General features: G+C 41.1%; 2 protein-coding genes across 3 annotated transcripts; both read right to left on the reverse strand.

The window, feature by feature from the left end:
• Positions 1–698: 698 nt before the first annotated feature.
• Positions 699–13,027, reverse strand: slc8b1 (solute carrier family 8 member B1). 2 transcript variants are annotated; one of them, XM_080832207.1, is made up of 16 exons: positions 13,004–13,027; positions 12,665–12,915; positions 12,187–12,339; positions 11,449–11,501; positions 9,882–9,939; positions 9,634–9,739; positions 9,159–9,326; positions 8,433–8,540; positions 8,124–8,180; positions 7,324–7,454; positions 6,092–6,233; positions 5,123–5,244; positions 4,456–4,609; positions 2,535–2,615; positions 2,105–2,169; positions 699–1,726 (listed from the first exon to the last, which is right to left on the reverse strand). In XM_080832207.1, the coding sequence occupies exons 2-16, from the start codon at positions 12,836–12,838 to the stop codon at positions 1,529–1,531; spliced, it is 1,770 nt and encodes a 589-aa protein (XP_080688333.1). In that variant the 5' UTR covers positions 12,839–12,915; positions 13,004–13,027; the 3' UTR covers positions 699–1,528. The 2 variants fall into 2 exon arrangements, with proteins under 2 accessions (XP_080688333.1, XP_080688332.1); XM_080832206.1 differs by lacking the exon at positions 13,004–13,027 and having other exon boundaries at positions 12,665–12,955.
• Positions 13,028–13,261: 234 nt separating this feature from the next.
• On the reverse strand, positions 13,262–20,958 carry LOC308376795 (acyl-CoA dehydrogenase family member 11). The gene is made up of 15 exons (XM_080853264.1): positions 20,920–20,958; positions 19,727–20,006; positions 19,258–19,481; positions 18,857–18,956; positions 18,561–18,678; positions 18,172–18,314; positions 17,457–17,606; positions 16,164–16,258; positions 15,962–16,061; positions 15,589–15,729; positions 15,164–15,256; positions 14,956–15,063; positions 14,458–14,629; positions 14,142–14,208; positions 13,262–13,848 (listed from the first exon to the last, which is right to left on the reverse strand). Exons 2-15 carry the CDS (start codon positions 19,985–19,987, stop codon positions 13,731–13,733), a joined length of 1,890 nt encoding a protein of 629 aa, XP_080709390.1. The 5' UTR covers positions 19,988–20,006; positions 20,920–20,958; the 3' UTR covers positions 13,262–13,730.
• Between the last annotated feature and the right edge of the window lie 6,622 nt (positions 20,959–27,580).

Below are 27,580 nucleotides of genomic sequence, written 5' to 3' on the forward strand. Positions count from 1 at the left end.
CATATAGACAGACCGGTAAGACAGTTATTTTGTGTTTGATTGCCTGTTGCCTTGAGGAGGCATTTTTGCATGTATAACAAATACAAATAACTTGATATGTGGACATGACAAATTTAGGTGATCTCCAGGCATCTCCAGGTACTTTTCTGTTTCCCAGGGCTGCACTCTTTTCTGTGGCCTTCCTTGAATGACGTTGTAACTTTGTGACATTGAAGATTTACCTGAATCATTTCTTGTGACACTGTATGGCTTTTTAGGTTTTTGTACAAACTTATTTCATACATTCAAAGACTGGTTTCGTATATTTCCTCAGGATAATTATGAAAGCATACATCAACCCATTGCGGAGAGTGACCTGCAGGAGGGCCGGGTTAAAAACACGGAACACAACAAACAGGAGAAAGACCTTAAACAGGCTAAGAAGAAGGCACATAAGGCACAGAAGAAAATAACATTTGGGATTTTCAAAAGGATGAGACTATTCCTCCAAAAAAGGAGCAATTAAAATCTGGGGAAAAAGGACTTGGAAAAGTCAAATCAGAGAGGATGAAAATGATTGTAATCACGCGGTGAAGTGTTCAACTGTGTTTTAATACCATCAACAAAAATGTTGAATTGAGATTTTACATCCCTTGTGTTTACATGTTTTACATACAACTCTTCCTGACCTTTGAAGATGGTGATAAAGATCATTGCCTCTTCAAAGGAAGTACAGTACTAACATAGAGCTTCATTATTTGTCCACGTAAGAGACACATCACCATTTATTTATTTAAGCCCAACAGGGCTGACTGACGATGCATCCATTGTTCAAGCAGCTGCTTTAAACAATGTTCCCATATTTGCTCAGATCACTTCTCGCGGAATAATGTCTGCATGGCCCAATGTCCTGCAATAGGCATGGCTGGATGGCATTCTAATGTGCTTGTGGTTGATTCTTGGTGTTGTAACCTACTCACCTTTTTTAGATCAAAAACAAAAACAAACAAAACAAACCCCCATTCAAAATGCCACAGATTATCAAAACATTGTTTTCACTAGAAATGCTAATGCATATTCACACATACATCCTTTAGTCAAAGGTTGAACATGTATTGCAGTCATTTCAGGATGTCAAATAAACGGAACAGGTTGTGTAGAGGATGTTGGGCAGGAGACATGTTTTCTGAAAAGGCTATACACCACCTCCGAAGCATTACTGGCACTAAACAGATGATACCCACCCAGACCCAAGAGCATTCTGTTCACCCCATCACACATTAACGTGGGAGCCTTAAATAAGACACATTTCTTTCCTCCATGGACTGCATATTCACAAAATCATAAATACATTTTTTTTTGTAATGCAACAGAACACATTCACATGTTGTGAACGTCTCCATTGTACTGGAGGGGTGCAAAGCACTGACTGTGTTCAGTGCAAAGACAGTTAACAACCAGCAGATTGTCTGTCGCATCGCTGCTCCAGTTCTGTGATCATCACAGTGCAAATGTTCCTTCACCATCCTGGTCAGTCCCTTAAAGAGCGTCACAGCGCCCCCAAGTGGATCTTCCCAAACTCTGTGAGGAGGGCCACTAGGAGGAAGATGAAGTAGAAGACGATGAGGAAGATGCCGTAGGCGCGGGTGAGATGGAAGCACTGCAGTGGGATGAGCACGAATGACAGAACCAGACTGAGCCCCAGAGCTCCGGACAGAATCCAACACAGAAGCCCCTCTGGTTCCAGCTGGGGAAAAGAGAAAAGAAGAGAAGAGACGAGAAGAAAAATAGAAAGAGAGAAAGAGCGTGAGTGAGAGAGAGAGAGAGATTAGCCTCTGATCCTCATGCTATGTGATGTATTGAAAGAACGTGAATTTGAACAAAAACAAACATTTACAGCTTCTAAAGATAAACAACATGCTTGATTTTAAGATTGTTATAGATCCCTAAATTATACATGACGCGTTCAGTTCTATTTCAGAAAGTGTCTCTTTGAAGAAACACCAGAAAGAGAGCGATAACACTAAACACAGATCAGAACTGGGACATGAGCTCTGAAGATATTTAAAGACATCAGAGCTCCATCAAGGCTAAGGCCTCTGAACAGGGGAGACAGGGGACCTACCGTCACTATGTGATTACCACCGAACATCTGCAGCAAGCAGCCCAGACCTATACCAAACAACATGTCTGAAAGAGGCTGAGTTAATGGAAAATACACAAACAGTAATAGAAATTGAATAGCAATAGAAAAGCCTTTATTGTCATTGTATTCGCACACAACGCAATTTGGAGAAGAACCTCCAAAGAGGTAAAATGTCATGGTGAAGATCAATTCAAATCTTTAAACAAAATCTCAAGCATCATGAAGGTAACAGCGCCATCTAGGGGCCATCTGTCTTATCAGCTGCCTTATGCATTGTAACAATGGGCCACTCAGAGACAGCTGAACTGAAAGTGTCTGCGGTCGTTTCCTTCATGGGCCAAAAACATGCTGACTTATGGCAACCGATTGACTCGTGATCCAGGCCACTTCCCTGAGAGTGAAAGGATACTGAAGAGGATTCCTCCGAAACAGGCGGATATGGCCATGCGGGGGTAACCCTGACGGGCTATCGTAATGTCCGAGACGAGATCTGTGGAAGCACCCAAGAGTTGATTGACTTGAAATGCACAACATTCCTGTTTCATTGCAGTCAGGTTTATACTCTCAGTTATAATACTCAATACATTATCAGTCCATTTATATCAATATGTTGTGACAATCACTTAAATGTCCACTTATAAAGTAGTTTTGTACACTTCTATAAAAGGCAGTAGATAACCTGAACATCTCTGGCTCCAGAAAATCTACAGGGATAACTGTCATAATGTTAAGAAAATGTCTAGTGACTCCAGGGAACTGATACCATGGCTTACAGTGATACACATGACCCAAACGAAAGCTTGTCAGCCATAAAGGCTTCTGTCATTGGGAAACCTGCTAAGGTTGCCATCTCCCCCTTTCAAAACATCCATGTTCCTACTACCATGTAAATCTCATCCATTGCATCATTGTATCCTTATGTTAAGCTTGCCTGGTTTCCTCTCCCTGTGCTGGGTGCATTTCTTGAACAGTCAAGCTTGGCTTCAAGCCCTTTCGTCCTTATCTCCTTTGCGGCCCAAGGACTTCTGTGGCTGAGTGGACGATCGACTGCCAGACCGAGAAGGGGAGGCACGTTGGGTGGCTGTGCCTGCACAACTCCCTTAACCCACGTATCGGACTGTGCTTCTAAGTTTGTGTCACAGAGTATGTGTTTGTTAAATATGAATTATTTTTGGTGCATAGCCCTTGTACTTCTGTCTTTCATTCCTTGCTTAGTTTAGCAGTACAATATGTTGTCGGTATAGTTGAAATTAGACATTTTGGCAGCAGGTTCTCTACCATTGTGCAAGCTTTTATAGCAATATGTCGGGTGTCTTCCACAAGGCTAGGCAGTCACACACAATGAGAGCATGGGCAGACTGCAGGTAGGTAAGTATCGCTAATTTCAATAACAACAACCCCACACTGATTCTTCACTTGCAGAGGAGCTAAACCATTTCTTTGCCCAACAAAAACACACTGTCTTCACCAACCCCCAGCATATGCCCTCTCACCCTACAAGAACACTAGGTGAGATCTGTACTCATATCAGTAAACACAAGGAAGGTCGCTGGCCCTGACGGAGTATCTGGCAAGGTACTCAAAGCCTGTGCCAACTATCTCGCTGGGGTCTTCACAAAGATCTTCAACCTCTTTCTTACACTAGCCACTATCCCACCCTACCTTAAATCAGCTACCATCACCCCTGTTCCTAAAAAGCAAGTCACCGACATCCTGAACAACTACAGACCAGTTTCACTTACACCAGAAATCATTAAGTGCTTGCTATCGGGATGTAAAGATGATTTCAAGAAACAATTACAACTGTTGCAATCTATTGCGTTCATACTTTTCACATTGCACTTCTTCTTGTGTGTGTGTGTGTATATATGTATGTATGTATGTGTGTTTATGTATATGTGTGCCTGTGTGTGTGTGTGTAGATGTGTGTGTGTATGTGTGTGTGTGTGTGTGTGTGTGTGTGTATGTATGTATGTATATGTATGTATATGTGTGTGTGTGTCTGTGTGTGTGTGTAGATGTGTGAGTGTGTGTATGTATATGTATGTATATGTGTGTGTGTGTGTGTGTGTGTCTTTATGTATATATGTGTGTGTGTGTGTGTGTGTGTGTGTGTAGATGTGTGAGTGTGTGTATGTATATGTGTGTGTGTGTGTGTCTTTATGTATATATGTATATATGTGTGTGTGTACGGGTGTGTGTGTATGTATATGTGTGAGTGTGTGTATGTTTATGTATGTATATGTGTGTGTGTGTGTGTCTTTATGTATATATGTGTGTGTGTGTGTGTGTGTGTGTGTGTGTGTGTGTGTGTGTGTGTGTATTCTCACCTCCGATGCTGTTGCCCCAGGCCAGCAGTGTGAGGCCCAGCACTGTGTTACTGAGGCTGAAGACGATCCCCAGCATGTGCAGCACACTCACCACCTCAGAGGCTGCTGTGTTGATCCACAGAGCACTCACCACAAACCCCAGCAGGGAAAACAGCTGACGACAGACATTAGAGTCCATTAACAGGAAAACAGCTAATGGCAGACACATTTTAGGGTCCATAAACAGGTAAAGAGATACACTGACTAAGATATTTAAGAATCTAACCGTGTAAGTATGAAGTGCTTTCTTGGTTTGTTTTTATTGTCTAGTTGCTACATAAAAAACCGTCAACAATATACTAGTGAGTCGCCTACATGTCCACAGATTTGAAACAAAAGTCAAATACAACTGAGACTCAGTTTGTTTAGGGAGATTAATAGATTATTGGGTGAACTGCTGATCCAGCTTCATCAAGTATCCCACAAAGTCATATTTCTCTGCTAGCCAAATAATTGTGCTGAGCAACCCGGCCAAATCTGGACCACACACATTGGTACCAAGAGCCGGTTTTGGTCTTGCTCCGTATTCTTGATTTGTTGAATACCCCTCTAAGCCCAAACTAATTATTGACCTAATACAGAACGCTCAACACTCAAACAGTGAAGAAACAAACTACCAAATACTTACGAAGTGGTACTCGGGCGGATGCTCATTGGTGGTGCTGCAGAAGACGATAGCAGCCAAGAAAGCGCCAAAAAGCACCACCAATGCCCAGACAGGGAACTCTCCCTCGATTAGGTACAGGCCATCTGGAAACATTAAAATACTTTATGAAGAGCTTTCAAAAGTGTGAAATGTTAATGTAAATTGTTGGGTTTAAAGAAGGTAAGGTAAGAACCAAGAACTCGATACCCATGACACCTCTATGAAGACATGATATCATTTTGCATTAGAGTTTTGGGATCAGTAAAATCTAGAATCAACATAAAACAGATTTATTGAGAAAATGTATAACTTTACTTTGCATATCAAATATTTGGTGGCTCTAATAACTTTCAGAAATACTGTTGGCACAAGGTAAGGCCATCAGTCTCTTGGACAGAAATGAGGTCAGCTTAAAATGGAGTACAGTAACACCACCCAAGAGGGCACATTCTTTAAGTGATAAGTAGTCATAATCTACTTGGGCATGTCTGGGGTATTTGAAATTAGAAAGCAAAAACAGTCGTGTTTCTAGATCATGTGTGAGATTAGTCTTTGACTAGGCTAGTACACTTCTCCCTATTTTCCTTAATACACCCAGAATGTCTTAAAGTTTTATCGTTAGTTAAAATGGTGACTCTCCATTGAAAACTTGTCATAAGCAAATCATTGAAACAGTTATGGTAGTTAGATTAAGCCACTAGCAAGACCTTTACAGGAAGCCACCAGACCCCAGCCGCATTCCACCTGAAACAAGGCTACTGTGACAACAATGCTGTCTAAAAGCTCTTAGAGCAGCAAAAGAGCAGCTATTTGGAATGAAATTCATTTTTATCAGAGCAACGGCACAAAAAAGGCAACAAAACCTCAAACACCTGCCAGTCTGCCAAGAATGTACCCAGAAGGATGGCCACAATGAAACATGGATCCACACACACACGTGGTCAAACTCACATTGTCCTGAATTAAAGGTAAGAACACACACGAGAGGGCCAGTGATGAGGTGGAGGCAGTTGAGGGGTCTGTTCCAGTTGTGGTCCTCCTTGTCTGGGTCCACTACAGGCACAGTGAGGAGCAGCAGCACCTCCAGAGGCATCTATTTGAACAGATACAAGTCAGATTTAAAAAATCAATTCAGTGTAGTATCAAGATATATACTGTAAGTGTTTATATGTAAATAAGAAAGAGATAGAGTTTTGGTTAAGGTACATATGCCTACCATGATAAACATGGTTCAAGTCTACAAAACAGATCTAAGATCAAATTTGTCTTGTGTCACAGCGGGAATTGGAAAGTTAGTCAGAGTCGAGATCTGGTCCGTCTACTCTGGTCCGTCTACTCTACGTACATGTACAAAATGCAGAGACACTGGAAAGAAACTGTGAGCACTGCTAAAGAAAAGGCTAAAGGCTTGTTTACCAAAAATCTTTTTATTTGAAGCAAACATGGGCTTTGTAAAAAATTGATTTTACTAACAGGTTTTCCAATAAGCGTTTGCAGTCCACAGTTGAGGTTGAAGGAGAGAGGGACATCTAATGGGAATGACTGGTAATGATGGCATTTTCTTTAATGTGACAGTTAGGCTATGCTTAACCATTGTGAAACATACCTAGAAAACCCCAGACAATTCATGGCAGACTATAGGAGTTTGATTCAAAAACTTTACAGATCGATATCAGATCAGACGAAAAAGCAATTCTTAAAAAAAAAAGATCCTTTGCAGACCCGTAGTCAATATTTAATGATTAATTCTATCAAGCCATTGTCCAAACAAGATTGCATTATCTCATGACCTACCTGTATCACATGCTCAGTTCAGGTATGTCTTGCAAATTTCAGCTATTCACTAAAGCAACAACTTACAAAGAATCCATTCATTTGAGCACACAGCCACATATACATTAATCACAAATAGGAATGCAACTCTACTTGTAATCAGTATTGTTAAGAAGCCTGACATGAGGTCAACTCTTCTACCGGAATGGAAGACAGGCTCCCTGACAAGGAAGTTGAATGCCCTATCTGTTAGCATTCGGAAATAAAGCCAACTAGTAGCAATGGGAAAAAAAAACAACTGTTAGCATTGGGGGAAAAAGCCAACACAAATAGCCCAGCACATTGCCAGCGGACGCCTAGCTTCACTAGCTTTAAGACCCTAGAGGGGCACACAGCCAGCGGACGCTTACCTTCACCAACTTCAAGACCCTCCAGGTCCAGGGTTTCCTCCTCCACTTCCTGCTGTCAACGGGCTTTAGGGAGCCCAGGAAGATCTGGTTGGTGGATAGTGTGTGGGGGAGCAGAGGCTGGTACTCCTCATCTGTTATACCAGAGCAAAGAGAAAAACAGAAAATTAGCAGAAGGGATTAGGACAACATGGAAAAAGCCAATACCTTAATCAAACAAATAATGCAATGCTTTGTGGATCAAAATTCTGGCTATTCATCTGGCAGATTTAGGTATTTTGAGTTGCCAGGGGTAAGATTGAGATGCTCTCAGTTAAAATGTTAAAAGTCCCAACTTTGCATCATTTCAAAAAAGTAGCTGGTTCCTTTGAAAAAAAATGTAAAACTGTTTCCTCATTTTAGGGCTGACACTGAACTGAAAGTTAATTTTATTGTTAAAAGTATGAGGTACATAAGCTCTAGCTGTGTCTCCAAGTTCCTCCTTGGAACTCCCATAATGGCGTTAAGTTCTTAAATTCTTTTACTTTGGCCCTTGATTGACCCAAATCCTTTCCACTTCGCATACAAACAAAATACAATGAAGTCCTACATGTGGAAAACGCTGCATTCACCATTTTCCAGATTAATGCCCACTCAAAAAAAAAAAAAAAGTACAAAAGTACAACTTATTTGTTCGTTTCCTTTCCTTCCCTTCCCTTGACTGTAATGCTAGTTTGAAATGCAGCCAGCCACAATATGACGGCATCTATGGTGATTCAAGAGTACACACACATACACTTACTGTACACACACGTCCTGCTTACCATATGTTTGGATGCTCTTGTTGAGACTCTCACTGTATTCGTCGCTAGTCAGCAAATCTGCCAGGTAAAGAGAAATAAGCGGATTATGTTTTTAATCTACAAGCAGTGGGATAATCATGTGCAGCAGATAACCTCACCATTAGATATAATTTGGAAACTTTGAAAATCAATCTGCTAAAACAATGCCAATAGCAACATTTGTCTTTAGTAGCTAAATTCTATCTCATTTTTTACTATGAAATTAACATGATCTTATCAAGGCTTGGCAGCAATTTGTTTATTGTGGCACAAAAAATTGATTCGTTTTACCTGGTGTTTGTACTGGGGCAGGCCCATTGATGGAGCGCTTTCGGTAGTTATAGATATAGGCGCTCACCAGGACAGTGGCAACATACACCATGTACAGGCCTATGTACCCTATATCACAAAAGAACAGTCATTATATAAAGGTCTATGTTCCCCATCACACATCAGAACAGTCACTCAGTGAATATCATTGTGTCTTTATGGCTTTTAATATCTCAGTTGCTGTCACTAACAGTCATGGTTATGAATGTCACTAACGGCCATGGGTCACATTATTACTAACCATTCCAACAATGACAGTCAATGAATAAAGCAAAAATGTATTATTTTCAGTCATTTTGGATCTGAAATGGGACAACAAATACAAGCGTTGCTGATCGCATCTACACATTGGTACCATGAGGTGCTATGGTAACCATATTGCCTTATAACGCTACCAAGCACTGTGACGAACCATGACTTAAATGGAACCAATGACTTCCAATAAAAAATTGGAAGAGCTTTTGAAGGTTCATAGAGTGCATGCATGGCTGTTTCATTCAGCCGTGTCATGTGAAGCTCAGCAATGTGTACTGTGATCTACAGACTTTATAAAACCCACTGTGAGGGGTGTATTGTGTATTTCTTCCCATTTGAGACCATTTTATATATACCATTGAATCCAGCTTACAGATCTCACACACACACACACACACACACACACACAAGTTAATGCACCGTGTCACACACCTAGTGCCTCTGCCAAGGCTATATGCCCTTTGAAGAGAATGGTGAAAGTCCAGAACACAGCTGCCATGTAGAAAATCATGTCCCTCAGAAAGGGTCGGGAGGCCAGGGTGAAGGGCTTGACCAAAGCCACGCTGCCAGCCACAACCGTGGTCACAAAGATCCCAGCACCTAAAAAACAAGAGTTACTATGCAGGTGGGGTGTGTGTGTGTGTGTGTGTGTACAGTGGTCACAGAGATCCCAGCCTCACAAGACAAGAGTAACTATGCATGTGGGGAGTCGTTACTGCGTATAATAAAATGATTAGTGGTAGCACATTAATCCCATACAAATCAATTAAATCCCATACAAATCAATCAAGTGCATGGAATTAGGTGTCTTACTGTACACTACACTAGATTCTGTTTATTTCCACTGTATAGCATTAGAGAAAATCTGAATAAGACTACAAAGAGTGACGTCAACCGTGAAACCCACCAAAAAGAGCCCCGATGGCCAGTCCAGCGGTGTGGGGCCTCGAGAAGGCAGCCATAGCGCTGAACACATCAGGGGCTCCGTTCCCAAGAGCCAAAAAGGTCACTCCCTGATCACGAGGTCAAGGAGCACAACTGTATGAGGACGTTTAAACCACTGCATTGCAACATTCTATTAGAAAGCGTGCACATTTTACTGCAATATGCATGTTCATTTTGGGGTTTGGACAACTCCTGTGCTCTGAAGGATACAGCGACGTTGTGGGTCAGCCCCAGGGTGGAGGAAATGGCCGACAGATTTGGGCAGAAGCTGTGGAGAAAGAAAAGGAACATAAAAATCACAGAGTATATGGCTCCGTCTTTAAATCAATAATACAGAGCAGCTCAGGTCCAACAACTTGGAGTAGATCATAATATAAAGCCACTGTTAGCTAAACAAGTTTGACAAATCTGATACATTTAGTATCACTCATATCAGTTCAGTCAACTTCCGCTGGCTCAACTTAATTTACAGAAAGCCGTTGCATAACTGTTGTTGCACAAATGTTTCACCCAGTATGCAGCACTCGCCTTGTGAGGGTCATTTGGTACTGTCTTCTGTGCAAGTACAGCAATCCAGACTATTCTCATTTGTAGTTCCACGTCGGTGGAACGAACTGCCTAGCACTATCAGAGCAGGGGTGTCCCTCTCTACCTTTAAGAAGCTTTTGGAGACCCAACTCTTCAGAGAGTAACTTGCAGTTCGACTAGTACTTAACTTGCACTTACAGCAAATACATTACTGCACTCCTTTTTTTCTATTTCTTATGTGAAGTAGTATTTATTATTAAATTAAGTCTCTATTGCTCGTAGCTTAATTTTTCTCTCCCTTGTACATCGTTTTGGACAAAATCGTCTGCTAAATAACTAAATGTAAATGTAAATTATGCGCTCTCTCTGGCAATAATGCGATGGTCATATAAACAGCATTTATTTCCTATACCATTGCTTACCAAGCCTAAGAGATAACTGCCTTCTTGTCAAGTTCAGTCCATATTTTTCAAACTGGAGTGCATAACACATTCACAAAAAACTAAAACCTGCAGCTCTGAAGTGCAAACTACAAGCACGCAAAAATAAAACAAACAAACCAGACCTGGGGGCCTGAGGCGCAGATGTAACAAACAAAAAACAAAACCTGCAGCGCTGAAGTGCAAAACAAAAAAACCCTGAACACTTCTGAGGTATGTAGCAAAGAAATGGAAATAAGTCCTCAGCTTTACTTCAGGCTTTTGTGTTCACGTTGGAACTGCTTTGACCAGAACATGAACTGAAGGCTTTTGTAACAGTACGCTCTGTCCCTTTATCTGTGTTTAAAAGAGGAAATGTCCAAGTGATCTTCCTGTTTGAAAATTGACATGCACAGCAATTTAATGCAAAACCACACAATGGCATCTGCTTTCACTTCATCAAAACATGACGTAGCAGTAGAAAGTGCTCCGTATGGGTTCTCACATCTACAATAAAATAAAGCGCAAATGCACAGTTCAGCATACTAGTTGGACAGTAAACTTTACAGCAGTAAGGTGACTGAAACCCTCATGTGACTGTGTACTATCAGTGAAGTCACATAAGCACGTGAGCTCAACTGAAAAGGTACACCCCAACCCCCCCGCCACCACCCCCGGCCCTCTCAAAAACAAATACTAAAGGTGCTCGGGGCAGGACTGGTAGAGGGAAGCAGTCACATGCTACGGCCTGTTCACCACAAGATGGTGTAACTAAACACTGAGAACACAGAGAAAGAACATGACAGTTTAAAAGAAACCACAAAACTAACAATTTGGAGGCAGCAAGTCCAAGTGCCAGGAACAAGAAGAGGAGCCATACAGCCTGTAGTGAGACAAGAGGAGAGAGACAGGTTTCAGTGTTAACCTTTGACCTCAATTTAACAGCAAGAACAAAAAAGCAGTGTTTGTCCAAAAGATTTGTTCTAAAGGCCAGACAGTATAAATAAGGCATGCACTTCCAGTCGCTCTTTAGAGTCTACATTTTCATATTAATAATAATAATATCACAGATCCAGCTCAACTAATAGTGAAGACAATATAATGAATCATAATCGTCTGATAAACGTGTTAGACATGAAATGGTTTACAAGATCATCATCAGACATCAAACCACAAATGCATAATACGATCCATATGTGATACATTTGGGGACACAGTGTGGCCATTTCCCTAAAACCTCTCCTGAGCAGATGCCCAACACAGTGACCACTGATGTGCAAGCTACTTGCTTTGCCATTTAACCAACAGACACAGAGAGTAATTATTAATGGAAACATTAATTATTAACCGGAGCATTATTAGCCTACTAATGGTTCTCGGCATGATTTATAGCACTGCAACATTTAACAAACTAGCATTCATATCAATTAATTGCATTCGTTGCATGCCTGATGGTTAAAATATATTTCAGGAAAAACTATTTCATAGACAAATACGCTCTGGTCTTTAATCCTCATTACAGATGCAACTATGAAAATTATTCCACTGCATGTGGTTATAGGTCTTACATAGAGAGTGATGGCCAGGGGCAGGAGTTGAGGAGAAAACCGGCAGAAAGCGAGGCGTGGGTAGTTGATGAAGCCGCTCTCTTGGTTACAGTCGGAGGTGTTCTTGACGAACTCACAGCGCTGGCTGACACTCAGGTTCATAACATCACTGCACTGTTAACACAGAAAGCCGAGGTTTTAAGAGACTCGAGAACTTAAGAAAAATACAAGGGGTCTAGGTCGACACATGGAGTTATATTGTAGAGCCCAACATACTTTTTTTTTTTACTATACCAACTTATTTCACCTGAACAGCAGTTGTTTTGTACCCGAATCGTTGCCAGACTAGAACATATTGTGCTATTAGGCGACCAACTTCAATACATTGCGCAATTGCACCCTTGGTGTGTAAACACAACCTTCTGATATTTCATAGGAGCGACACCAAAAATACACAAATCAGTGTGATGTTGTTAACATAAATAACCATTTTACTCACTTCGTCAGCGGCTCCCTTCATAATTCCTACGAACGGTTGCGTTCCCGTGAAGCTCACGTTGTTCCATACAAGCTGAGACGACGTTCTTCCCAGCTCACTCGACTCAAAACAGTCAACATGGTGTGAACCACTCAAGGCGACGACTAAAAACGAGGTTGAGATCAGATGTTTCATGATTTAACTCGTTTCCAGTGCTGTTGGTGCCCATAACACTCACTGTCTTCAGTAACCAGTTCATCCCACGAATACTACTACGGAACAGAGTGGACATGGAATTGAATGCATCTTGAAAGAGACAACGACATAAAATGAAAACCAACTGCAAGAAACGTAGCTCACAGTATTGTACCCAGCTCAATTCGCTGAAGACTGTTTACATGCCAAGTACTGCGCTTGTTAAGCATTCTCTCATAGGAAGTAGCGCCCTCTCCGCGTCACTTCAGCCACTTCCTAAATCGTCATGTTGACTGGCCATTTCTTAAAGCTAAATAAAGCCCTTTTCTATTCAGTGTTCAACGGTAAACCATCGTATTTGGAGCACGTATATTTAATACATAAAATAAAAGTACGCATATTTAATTATGTATTTAAATGAATGATCACATAGGTAACGAGTTTATTTGTTTACAGTTATTTTGTACACATATTTTCAAGGCATAGTCATTATGAAATGCTAGTTATTTACATTATATATTAAAAAAAAAAATTCAGACAACAACATTAAAATGATCCCTGACAAGCGACATTGATACATAATCAAATCAATTGACTGTTGTGTGATCAGAGTTATTGATTGCAAGTCAAAAGTTACCAACAAACAACATACCACCACTTCATCCAAGTTGTCTATGCAGAAAAAAATTATCTTTGCTTGTGGCTATACTTAACAAGCCTTCAGGGTATTTCAGTCACAAACAGCTATTGCCAGGGCAATGTCCACTAGAATACCCTAAGCACTTCTTGAAGCTTTCTAAAAGGCAAATTCCAAAGCTGCACTCTGAGAATTCCACCCAGATAAGAGCACTCCACATCTCCTCGCTCAGCAAGTCAGCAAGTCAACAAGTCCTCATGTTTCCAGGCTGCTGCCCTCATAGACCAAGGCTGAATCCATTGCTTTAGTCTTTGGGTCATAGTTGCCTCTGGCATCCTTTGTAACTACTGGACACAGATCCTGTTCACACCATCTGTAATTTAAACAGGCACCATTAGCTCAGGGTTGAAATGATGTTTGTAAATTAAGCAAGTTGTGCAGTTTGTATTTTAAAACAACAATTAAATATATGAGGGAAATTCTCAGTAAAATCACAAAAATAATGAAATAGTTATATCCAAATGACATCACGTATCAACAACAATATCTCTTGAATGCTTCTCACTGCATATATTATTATCTATCTATGTCAGTATTGATTGTAAGGGGGAAGCATTCAATCTGAGGAGGTGATGAAATACATTGCTCATTGCACTGTGACCTTACCTTAGGGCAGCATAGACATCAGCCTGAGATGCTCCATCCCAGCAGGCATGGTTAATAAGCAGCGCACCTGAGAGTGGCACAGAGGAGGCAATGATGGTTAGATCTTACCTCTGTGAGGAAGCAAATTTTTTCCTCCAGACTTTTCCATCATTTGAAATTGCACAAATTGCAATCTACAAAGACCAATTTTACAGCATTTACTGTGATATTCTGGAATGATGTGTGTTCAAGCAAAGAGTTTTAGTATCAGGGTACACACTCATTTATGGGATTTTATTCCATACGTAGTTTTGTCTCAACAAATTGACCTCCATACCCATATAGACGCGTGCCAGGGTGTATGCGAGATCTCGAGCTGCCATCTCCATGACGACGGGCGGTCTTTGGACAGCTGAGCGCATGAACTGCCCCAGGGTGGAGAGGGCGCTGTTCACTGCCCCCACAGCAGGCCGGAGAGCATGATCAGCTCCAACACCTAATGTCTTCATCTTCAAAGGAAGAAAAGGTTTGATTTTTCAACAAGGGCTACCACCAATCATCCTGTGATAAGTATCACTGACAAACTAGTCATTATGAGGCTAACAGTTAACATACTGAAGACAATTTCCATAAAGACATGATACTTATGATGCACATCATACACTTGTAATACGTCATGTAAAGGTGCAAGCCTGGAACAAGCAGAGAAACTGGAAAAATCAGTGAGATTGTAGGTTTCAAAATGGCCCAAAATCTGACAGCATGCCTTGCCTTGTGACCTTAAATTGCAACACAATGACCAAATGACCAAAGTGCTCAGGCTCATCCTGCATACCTTCACGTCAGCAAAAAATGAGTCCAAAACTTGCCCCGAGGTCTTTGAGATGCAGCGGAGCACATCCAGAGCCAAAATGTTAGTAGTTCCTTCCCAGATACTTAAGACCTGAAGGGTAAACGAGAAGTATGTTTCAGACCCTAATGGAGGGAGTGAATGCCAGTCCACGTGAAAGGCGTTTAATGAGCTGTGTGTTCCTCAGATCTACCTGTGCATCCCTTAGCATTCTGGGTAATCCTGTGTCTTCAATGTATCCTTGACCCCCAAAACACTCCAAACCTTCAGAGACCACAGCCACAGCCTGATTGCCAAGAAAAGCAGAATAGTTATGGGAAAGGGACCTTACAGAGGAGACAATGCTTTTTTCATATAGAGGAATGTTTTTTATTTGTTTTCAGACAGAGCCCACTCTTGTATGATATAAAAATACCTGAGTAGCAAAACATTTTGACAGCAAAACTGATAATCATTGTGATCTGAAATCATAACTCTGAGTTTTGCTGTCAAAATGTGATCTTCACACCACCTGTAGATATGCTTTTATTACATTACTGTCACTCAAACTGGTAAAGACTACAATAGTCTTAATGTACACACAGCAATGGGTGTGAAGAGATGTCTCCTCAAACTTGCCTGTTTTCCTGTGTAGAGTTTGGCCACGGTGGTGAGCAGACGGAGCAGATGGAGCTCCATGTCTGAGGCGACCCCACCCTCCTCCCTCCCCAGCAGCCGGCACACCTCCATCAGCAGCAGGAAGGCAGCGCGCGTCTCCACCTGCAGGACACACAGGAGAGAGTTTCTTTTCTACAGTAATTAAATGGTTGCATCAGGAGTACAATAACTAAGGATTCTTTTGAGGAAAAGAAATGTGGTGTGAAAGACACAGACCAGAAAGAACAGACAGCTTTCTATCAAGTTATCTATCAAAGAGCTATTTACTGGGCAAAATTCGTTCATCAAAATACCCATTTTAGCTATTCTGGAAGGCTTGCACAGTTAAACTCACCTCCATCCTAGCCATAGTTTGCACATGTAAAGGATGGTCCTTCAAGAACTTTCCGAAGACAAACCGCTTGGTTGCATACTCTCGGCTCAACTGAACCATCCTGCAGGCCATAAAATTGAGGGCACATACGACTCAGATTGATCTGAAGATTCCTAAAGGTCAGTCATAATGACACCAGAAATAAACTGAACGGCATCCATACCTTCTCATTGAGGCCACGGCAGATACTGTGTTGTGGATCCGTGTGAGGGTTAGCATGTTAGCGATGGAGGCCACCCCTCTGCCTTCCTCTGATATCTTGAGGGGAAAATGGCATTTAGCATTAAAGCATCATTATGTAACAACCTTTTGACGTACTTTTTATAGACAACTAGTTTTGACATCATCTTCAAATACATTTCAATCATATGTGGTCTTATAATACACACCTGTCGTTACCCTGAGACATCTGAGATATGCACTATGTAGGTCTGTGTTCTGGCACCAAACGAAAATGTAAGAAAAGCATGACATCGCCAACTATATTGCCAAAAAATGTTAGAAAGCTTTTAACGGTGCCCACCGGGTTGTTAATGGTGTCTGCAAGGTTTTTTTGAATGCCCTTTAGCTAGTTAGTTTAGCGATTTTTCTCTGTCTACAATTCTGCCTTATTGTTTTGGAATCATTAAATGTGTGTGACTGAGACTTGGGTTTAGGGTCAGGGTGAGTCATGTTCACTGCCTGAGCTTTGTCCATTAGATTTTCAGTTTTATAGCACAGCCCAACCATCTGGCTCTGGCGACGACCTTGCGACTGTCCTATTTTTGGTAGAATGAAAACCGCACTCTCAAGCTTTTCTCTTTTAACAATAAGACCAGTTTATTTTAGTACAGACGCTGTGTGTGACACACTGACGATGGCGTAAGGCCGAAACGCGTCTGTACTCAAATAAACTGGTCTTATTGTTAAAAGAGAAAAGCTTGAGAGTGCGGTTTTCATTCTACCAATAGTTCACATTCTTTTACTCGCACCCGAAAACGCATTTATATATTTGTTTTGAAGTAGAGCGCGCCTATCCCTACGACTGTCCTACTTTACCATCTGGCCTGATTGTCTCACAGGTCAATGGACAATTCTCTCATCCTGGTGGCTTGGTTTTCACTCTGACATACACCTGCAACTGTGAAACCTTATACTGACAGGTGTGTGCCTTTCCTTATTATGCCCAATTAATTCCATTAGGTAGAAGCGTCTCAAGGACCACTGATAGAAGTAGGATGCACCAGAGCTCAATAGCAAGTGTCATGGCTTAAGGTCTGAAAAGTTATGGAAATGGGATATTTCAATTTTAATTAACAAAGCACTCCAAAAACCTGTTTTTGCTTAGACATTGTGGAGCATTGCGGTAGATTGCTGAGAATAATGAAATTAATCCAGTTTAAGATAAGTGTGAAACAGAACATGTGGAAAAGTTGATAAACCTCTTGAATGCACCGTGACTGCAGTGTGCACTGACCCTGTGTGCTGGGAGGCCATGTAGCAGGACCTCAGCCGTGGGCATCTGGCGTGTGCCCAGCTTGTCCTTTAGCCGCTGGACCTCAATGCCATTGAGGTTCCCCTGCCCATCCCGCACCTCAGCGTAAAACAGAGACAGACCTCCACTGCCCTATGTATAGAGAGGCGTGGGGAAAGAAATGGCTTTTATGAGAGATGTGGAAAGTGGTAGTATAGCTGTACAACATGTTTCTTTTCCTCATTCCTTCCTTCCTTTCTTTCTTTATACCCCTATCTCCCTTTTCTATCTCTTTATCCAGCTGGCCCTGAGCACATGGGTCCCACCTCAACGTTTCTTCCTGGCAAAATAGAGTTTTTCTTTGCCCCTGGCTCCGTAAAGTGCCTTGAGACAATTTCAATGATTATTAGCTCTATAAAAATACATAATATTGAATTGGAAAGTTTTTCTGAAGGTTGAGGTGGTTATGCAGCTATGGTGTTTGATTCACTCATTTCTCAATTCATTAGTGATTAACTAATGTGTGCTGGTTCCACTGTTTTTTAACGTGTTAGTATAGTTTTCAACGTCAGAAAAGGAACTGACAGCTTGAAGATATTTCTATTTACATTGTCTCTTATGCAAAACATGCAAACACAGTTCATACTCATAGAGTTTAAGCATACCACATATATTTCTTTTCCAAATAAAAAGGACTAATAAACAAAGGCACTCAAACCTGTTTAGTTCGTCCAGCTTTGTCAGGTATCCGTGCCAGTGTAAGCGTCATATCGGCATCAGTTGCAGATGTGAACCACTTGAAGCCTTGGAGCTTGTAAGTGCCATCAGCTTGCGGCCAGGCCACTGTCTCAGTCCCACTAGCTGGTGATTAGGATATATTTTGAGTACTCACAAAAAACAGCAAACATTTTTGAGAACGGATTGCTCACATGGTCAACAGATTGAGTAAATTCATGGTGTAATAACGGCATTACAGAGTTTTTCAGGGAAAGTGATGCAATGTTTTCAGTGAGTTGTGTTGGCATTCAGCCTGTCCTGTAAGTTTCATTTTATTATTGACAAGACTAAAAATGTAACAGAGCAAGGCTTTAAAAAAAATTCACCAACCAACATCAGAACCCCCCTTGCGCTCCGTCATCCACTGACCCGAGGTCCAAAAACGCTTGGGGTCACGGGATGTCAGTCTCTGAAACGCCTCCTCCACTGATGAGGCCCCGCCTAACGACTAGGTGACATGCATGAATACAAATCATACGATGCAAAAATCAAACCAGTTGTACTATAAACTCAATGCAGAAATGGCAGCTAAAGAGCAAAGCACTTTTCTTCTTATCAGAATACAGAATAAGCTTTTCTTGGGATACACAACATCCAATGCATAGATTTACACCAGAAATTCACACCTCAATGACTTTGGCTGCTCCATCAGTCATAGCAAGAGGGCAGGAGTACAGACCAGCTGAAGGAGCGTAGAGGAAGAGCTTAGACATCTGGTACACGCGGCTGGAAGCAGTTTAAAGTATTGAAGAAAGATGAAGTTTATTCAGTTGTGTCTAGTTGATATAAAGTCATGCACTGCAATAAATAAGAGAGGAAGTTGGATGAGGCTGGTCGTGACCTGGACCAAAAACAAAAGCCATCAGATTTAGTAACTTACACTATACAAAACAGACTACACATTAAATCATGAAAATAGCATTAACGTGTTGATTTTACATAGCACATGTTGAATTCATAGAGAGAATTTTACCATATCCATCTGCCCAACAGAGAAAAATAAATAGGCATTTTTTTATGCCCTCACCTCCACTCTCCAAAGCGCTTCTCATAGCCGGCAGCCACCAGGCCCTCCTCGGCTGAGATCTCCTTCATGCGGGCCCAGGCGGGACAGGTGAGGATGTGGTCCACCCTGCGGCCCCACGCATCGAAGTGCCTCAGGCGAGGAGGGTTCTCCTCACACTCCAGACCCAGAGCATCGATCTCCTGCACAATGCGCTCCCCAAACTTAGTCAAGTCTTCCTCCACATCCTGAGAAATAAAGTCATTTTAGTGTCCTGACCAGACAATGGACAAATATTTACCCTATTGTCTTCATCACAGGTCTAAAACATGTCCATTAGATGTGTTAAAAGTTAATCGGTATAACTGCACCTTTGTTGATCAACAGTGCAGAACAGTAACAGTATCAACGAAATCAGTGTTGAAAACATTTAAACAGTCAAGTTAAACCTATAATTGTAAAAACTACTTAAATAACACACTGTCTGACCTACCCGTGAAGGTAAATGTCTCCGTAGGTAATTTCGCAATAAGGCATCTTCTAGAAAGGGGTTCTTTAGGAGAGGCTTGTCTTGAAAGAACTTTCCTATGGATGAGCGTGAGAACACTGGGCCTTCAGGCGACTCCACAGGCTGCTCACGTGAGTCCGTCCAGCTCTGCTGAACTCTACTGCTGCATGAGAGAGACCGACTCAATGGGAACCAGACCCGGTTACGGGTGCTCACGACTTGTTGGCCAAGCCAAAGGAGGGCCATGAGATATTTTGGAGAAAGTCTGTAAAACAATGCAAAAGGGATAACACACACACCCTGATATGTAGTGAAGTCTTTGTCTATTACCTATGAGAGGCTATAGATAGTCTTCAAATCACTTGGGACAGGCCTATTGTTCTACATGGCTGCAATGGATGAGTTAACTCAAGCATGTTCAAAAATTGCATATTTGCGGTGAGTACATTCTTGATTATGTTGTTGCTTGATTATGAAGTGCCTCGATTAATAGCAACCCTGGCAGAACAAAAGGGGAAACAGGCCTTAATGTCCACCCATGGCGGAACTTAACAACCTTTATAATGGACAATGCTTGTCTGTACTTTGTTCATTATAAGCTGCCGGTATGGGGAAAACACCGTGAGCAGCATAGGTGTGGTGGTCTTCACAGGACACTAACCAGCACGGGCATGATCAAAATAGAACATGCGGATTTCTCCGAGCACAGAGCACGGCAGATGTGGTACCTTTAAAATCCGCAGGCCAGCAGCAAAATTACGTAGAAGACTTATCGCTGATGTTGACCACCAAGTGGATACAAGTGGCTAGTTGACACTGACAGCAATTTAACAGGCTATTGTAAGGTGTTCACACAGAGTGTGTATAATAACCACCTTGCACAGATAAATGTAGCGGCACATGTCCCTCGCTGTAAGGTTGCCTGAATTCACCCTGCATTCCGTACGAAGACATCTGACTGTTCGCGAGTTACAGGCGCAGGCGGGCTCAGTAGGTGAAAGTGTAAGCAAAGAATTGGTGGCAAGTCTATCCTGGTCGCAGGGAAGTGCGGTTTATACATTCATCAATTTCTAACTGACAGGCTATTTTCGTAGGCTGAAGCCTTCGAGCTGCTATCATATCTTCAAACCCTTATTGATATTAGCCTAAACAAACAATTTCCAAACTGCATAACTTACCTGCCTGGTCTGTATTTTGTTTACGGTCTAAACTCCTCATTCAGCGCACAGAAACTTCAGCGTGTAACACTGCCACCACATGGTTAGGAGTGTTGCTACCAAACAACTTGTGCAAATAAAGACTACGTAGATGTTTTAGTGATGGGTAAATAAGCGGAGAGCTATAGTGGGTACGGAAAGTATTCAGACCCCTTTATTTACAGCGTTAATGTACACTCATCAACCCATATTGACAGAAAAAACAGGAATGTAGACAGATCGCGAATTTATTAAAAAAGAAAAACTGAATTATCACATGGTCATAAGTATTCAGACCCTTTGCTCAGTATTGAGTAGAAGCACCCTTTTGAGCTAGTACAGCTATGAGTCTTCTTTGGAATGATGCAACAAGTTTCTCACACCTGGATTTGGGGATCCTCTGCCATTCTTCCTTACAGATCCTCTCCAGTTCTGTCAGGTTGCATTGTGAACGTTGGTGGACAGCCATTTTCAGGTCTCTCCAGAGATGCTCAATTGGGTTTAGGTCAGGGCTCTTGCTGGGCCAGTCAAGAATGGTCACAGACTTGTTCCGAAGCCACTCCTTTGTTATTTTAGCTGTGTGCTTCGGTCATTGTCTTGTTGGAAGGTGAACCTTCGGCCCAGTCTGAGGTCCTGAGCACTCTGGTGGAGGTTTTCTTCCAGGATATCTATGTACTTGGCCGCATTCATCTTTCCTTCAATTGCAACCAGTCGTTCTGTCCCTGCAGCTGAAAGACACCCCCATAGCATGATGCTGCCACCATCATGTTTCACTGTTGGAATTGTATTAGGCAGGTGATGAGCAGTGCCACACACCGCTTAGAATTAACGGCAAAAAGTTCAATCTTGGTCTCATCAGACCAGAGAATCTTATTTCTCATAGTTTGGGAGTCCTCCATGTGTTTTTTGGCAAACTCTATGCAGGCTTTCATATGTCTTGCACTGAGGAGAGGCTTCCGTCGGGCCTCTCTGCCATAAAGCCCCGACTGGTGGAGGGCTGCAGTGATAGTTGACTTTGTGGAACTTTCTCCCATCTCCCTACTGCATCTCTGGAGCTCAGCCACAGTGATCTTTGGGTTCTTCTTTACCTCTCTCACCAAGGCTCTTCTCCCACGATTGCTCAGTTTGGCTGGACGGCCAGGTCTAGGAAGAGTTCTGGTCATCCCATACCTCTTCCATTTAAGGATTATGGAGGCCACTGTGCTATTAGGAACCTTGAGTGCTGCAGAGTGCAGACATTTTTTTGTTACCTTGGCCAGATCTGTGCCTTGCCACAATTCTGTCTCTGAGCTCCTTGGGCAGTTCCTTCGACCCTCATGATTCTCATTTGTTCTGACATGCACTGTGAGCTGTAAGGTCTTATATAGACAGGTGTGTGCCTTTCCTAATCAAGTCCAATCAGTTTAATTAAACACAGCTGGACTCCAATGAAGAAGTAGAACCATCTCAAGGAGGATCAGAAGAAATGGACAGCATGTGAGTTAAATATGATTACCGACATGTTGTGTGGTTCGTGTCCTTGTCTGGCTTGTCGGTTCGATGGTCAAAAAAGCGCCATAGGCAAAAGGGGGAACATATATTTGGTTTCCAGCTTAATTACAGTGGTGATTCCCAATGACTGTAGTAAGACTTTATTTATATAGCACATTTGTTACAAGAGTTGCAGTTCAAAGTGCTTTACATAAAATCAATAAAAGCAAGTAGCAAGAGCAATACATGGAGTGAAAAAAAATGATCAACATCGTATCAGAACCTGTTGTTCCGATAGGCTTCTTGGATTACTAAAATCATGATAAAAGGAATAAAAGTAATAAAACCCTTCTACCTGGTCTCTAGCTCAGTCGGAACCATAGTGCTGCTTCATAGATTGCGTATTACCCTGTTAAATATTTTTCCTAGCTATGTTTCTGCCCAGAGGCCACCCTTCCTTCTATACCAGGGGTACTCAAGTAGAAATGATGAGGGGCCACAAAAAAAAAATTCAGTGACTCAAGGGGCCATTTATTGGGACCGTGTACGTCCGATAACGTATCATAACATAACGTATATAACATTTACAACATTTTATAACATAACATTTCCTTTTTATTAAAAACAAAAATAGTTCCTAAAATAAAAATATAATTTTAATTTGGGCATATATTAAAATAAATAACTAAATAAAACCATACATAACCCTGTTATTAACCATGTTATTAAACAAAACGCCTTCAGACAGCTCATTTTTGTGCTTTGTTTACCAAACTAATTCACATTTCTCACATGTCCCCTTTAATGGGAGAATTGGCCTCTGCTTTCTTTGGCCAATGCTTCAAACCTGGGCTGATATGGTGTGATTGCTATCTGTTTATCGTTGCAACCCCCAGCCTCGTATTGAGATCGCGGCGCGCGGTTTCAAAATAAGAGCACCCAGCGCGATTTTTTTTTTTGTTTGTTTTTTTTTTAATAATTAAAAAAACTTTTCAAAACAGCTCGAGGGCCATTAATAGACACCCCGCGGGCCTTTTGCCGCTACTTGAGTATGACTGTTCTATACCCTTCCTTCAGAGGCCTTCTCTTCCTCTTCCATAGGCTTGGGAATAGGATATATCAGATGGTTATTAAACAGTTATAAGTTTAGCACACCACAGAGAATACCGTATTTGTGTTTTTAGGGTTTGTCTTGTGATCTATGTACTAATTAATATTTGTGTATACCCTTTGTTTTTATAAACGGTGCTGGCCACCTCTCTATGTTGACTTGCCCTGTCTAGGGAGAGTCAGGCATGTGTGTGGACCTTGAGACTGCTGGTTGGTGTCCTCGGTTCTTTTAAGGACTTAACAGTTTTTTTCTAGGGACTTTGAATTTGAACTTTTCTCTGTTTTTGTTAATGCTGTGTTGTTTTGTATTTATGAAGTTGGGTTCCCTAATCTACCTTTTCTATGTTGGACTTTGTTTGTTGATCTTTTTTAAAAGTTAATTAACCAATTAGACTTTTGAACCCTCACTCTGACTCTAAGCTTTTTGCCATACCCACATATAGAGAGTAACCCGACGCTCAGTCCGTCACATTAATGTATCTGTGAGTTTGGCTGGTGTGCCTGGATCCTTGCCTGGAGTTTTTTTTTTTTTTAAACATGTTTTCCACAAGTATGCAATTCATGGCAGGCCCCCACTGGTAATATAATTGACCTTCACTATATTACTCCTTTGCAGTGGCTTCCCCCTTCTCTCTCATTTTATCAGTCCAGTTACCATCCAGCTAAGGGCTGACCACTGCTTGGATAATCCATCCAACCATTTATTTGAGGAAAAGAAAATGCTTTTCATGACCATTTCAAGGAGATTTTGTTTCATACGAATCTGAGTATCTTAATGGCCTGACTCCACCTTCCCAGTGCCTTGCAAGTGAGTTTGGCATGACATGGCATACACCGTTTACTGTAATAAAATATTCTTTATAAAAAAATGGATTATTAGGTAAACAAAAATAACAATAACAATACAAATAATAGAATATTCCATTCATGTTAAAGCAGTATTTGTATTTGTATAAATATACAAATAATAATAATAGTATATTCAATTCATGTTTAGGCAATATTTATTTTGTGTGTTTTGGAGTATTTTTAGAGTTTTTGTTGTTTTAGTTAATTCTAGATAGCTCCGTCTCCCGCCATTCTGTTTCACTGGAGGGCGCCCAACAACTCAATGCCTTCCTCATTCTCTGCAGAAAGCCTTTAAATCCCTTTTTCTTGGTGGGCTTGACTTGCTCTGAAAAGAGGTAGTTGCAGAGTTTTAATCACTGATAATGTATGTACAAGACAAGCAGTAAAATGATGCGATATGGACGCCTGCAACTCACCAGATGAGAGATGTGCTTCATTCTGGTCACCCTTTGAGCCGCTAGATGTTACTGTCAGTGCAATGTCTTGGACACACTGAAAACAAGAATGAAATCTAGGTATGTTTTTTTTCTTTAAAAAGGACTTTCATCTACAACAATTAAAACCATAGCATCATGTGTAGCTGCACTGCACTGCCACAGGGAAAAGCAATCACAACAATGCTGTATGATTTATCAATGCTTAACTTCCACAGAAGAGATAAGATATGAATACTACAAATGACATTGAAAGGAAACTAAACAACACATTGAGGTATATACAAAGACTTAGGTAGTGCAAAAGCTTGGTATTTACCATATGATCGATTTGGTGAATGTCTTGTCAATGTCTTGGCTAACAGGTCTCGCCTGACCTCTTGCTCAATATCCTGCACCTGAGATGAGTATGTACCTCCCAAGTCTAAAATGACACAATTCATTGAAAATAATGAGCTGACATGGAAAACACAGTTTACTGTAATAAAATATTTTTTATTAAAACATGGATTATCAGGTAAACAAAAATAATACTAATAAAAATAATAGAATATTCCATTCTTGTTAAAGCAGTATTTGTATAAATATACAAATACTACTAATAATAGTATATTCAATTCATGTTAAGGCAATATTTATTTTGTGTGTTTTTTTATAGAGTATTTTTAGAGTTTTTGTTGTTTTAGTTATTTCTAGATAGCTCCGTCTCCCGTCATTCTGTGTCACTGGAGGGCGCCCAACAACTCAATGCCTTCCTCATTCTCTGCAGAAAGCCTTTCACTCCCTTTTTCTTGGTGGGCTGGACTCGCTCTGAAAAGAGTAGTAGTTGCAGAGTTTTAATCACTGATAATGTATGTACAAGACAAGCAGTAAAATGATGCGATATGGACGCCTGCAACTCACCAGATGATAGATGTGCTTCATTCTGGTCATCCTTTGAGCCGCTAGATGTTACTGTCAGTGCAATGTCTTGGACACACTGAAAACAAGAATGAAATCTAGATATGTTTTTTTTCTTTAAAGAGGACTTTCATCTTCAACAATTGCAACCATAGCATCATGTGTAGCTGTACTGCACTGCCACAGGGGAAAGCAATCACAACAATGCTGTATAATTTATCAATGCTAAACTTCCACAGAAGAGATAAGATTTAAATACTACAAATAACATTGAAAGGAAACTAAACAACACATTGAGGTATATACAAAGACTTAGGTAGTACAAAAGCTTGGTATTTACCACATGATCGATTTGGTGAATGTCTTGTCAATGTCTTGGCTAACAGGTCTCTCCTGACCTCTTGCTCAATATCCTGTACCTGAGATGAATATGTACCTCCCAAGTCTAAAATGACACAATTCATTGAAAATAATGAGCTGACATGGCAAACATAGTTTACTGTAATAAAATCATTTTTATTAAAACATGGATTATTAGGTAAACAAAAATAATACTAATAAAAATAATAGAATATTCCATTCATGTTAAAGCTGTATTTGTATAAATATACAAATAATAATAATAGTATATTCAATTCATGTTTAGGCAATATTTATTTTGTGTGTTTTTTTTATAGAGTATTTTTAGAGTTTTTGTTGTTTTAGTTATTTCTAGATAGCTCCGTCTCCCGTCATTCTGTGTCACTGGAGGGCGCCCAACAACTCAATGCCTTCCTCATTCTCTGCAGAAAGCCTTTCACTCCCTTTTCCTTGGTGGGCTTGCCTCGCTCTGAAAAGAGTAGTAGTTGCAGAGTTTTAATCACTCATAATGTATGTACAAGACAAGCAGTAAAATGATGAGATAAGGACGCCTGCAACTCACCAGATGAGAGATGTGCTTCATTCTGGTCACCCTTTGAGCCGCTAGATGTTATTGTCAGCGCAATGTCTTGGACACACTGAAAACACAAATGAAATTGAGGTATGTTTTTTCTTTCTTTAAAGAGGACTTTTATCTACAACAATTGCAACCATAGCATCATGTGTAGCTGCACTGCACTGCCACAGGGAAAAGCAATCACAACAATGCTGTATAATTTATCAATGCTAAACTGCCACAGAAGAGATAATATATGAATACTACAAATTACTTTAAAAGGAAACTAAACAACACATTTAAGTATTTAGAAAGACCTTGGGTAGTACAAAAGCTTGGTACTTACCATATGATCGATTTGGTGAATGTCTTGATTCTCCTCCTCCATCTCCCCACCTGGAGAGGACAATTCAGGTCTAGAGCACTCTTGAAGAGCAAATCCAGGAGGTGGCTTCACTGCAGGTGAGGCGTCACACAGAGCAAACCCAGGAGGTGGCTTCACAGCAGGTGAGACGTCAGGTAGAGCAAACCCAGGAGGTGGCTTCACTGCAGGTGAGACGTGAGGTAGAGCAAACCCAGGAGGTGGCTTCACTGCAGGTGAGACGTGAGGTAGAGCAAACCCAGGAGGTGGCTTCACTGCAGGTGAGACGTGAGGTAGAGCAAACCCAGGAGTATGAGGGGCAGGAGTCTCTGCATGCTGACCTGCTAAAGATGGGGGGGGGGGGGGGGGGCAATGAGCACTAACTTGGACAATACCAACAACAAAAACAATAATTATAATAATGATAATAATAATAAAACCTACTTAAGTCAGAAATGGCAATGGAGGGAGACACCTTCTTGCAGCCTGTTTTAAGCATCTGATAAATAAAATAAGAAACATCATTCAAAAGATGAAGTCTGTTACCAATATACTTTCATGTTTGAAAACAATATATTATGGTCATTGTCGTCAAAACAGGTC

Source organism: Sprattus sprattus (genome assembly GCF_963457725.1).
Source record: "Sprattus sprattus genome assembly, chromosome: 1".
NCBI classification, from domain to species: Eukaryota; Metazoa; Chordata; class Actinopteri; order Clupeiformes; family Clupeidae; genus Sprattus; species Sprattus sprattus.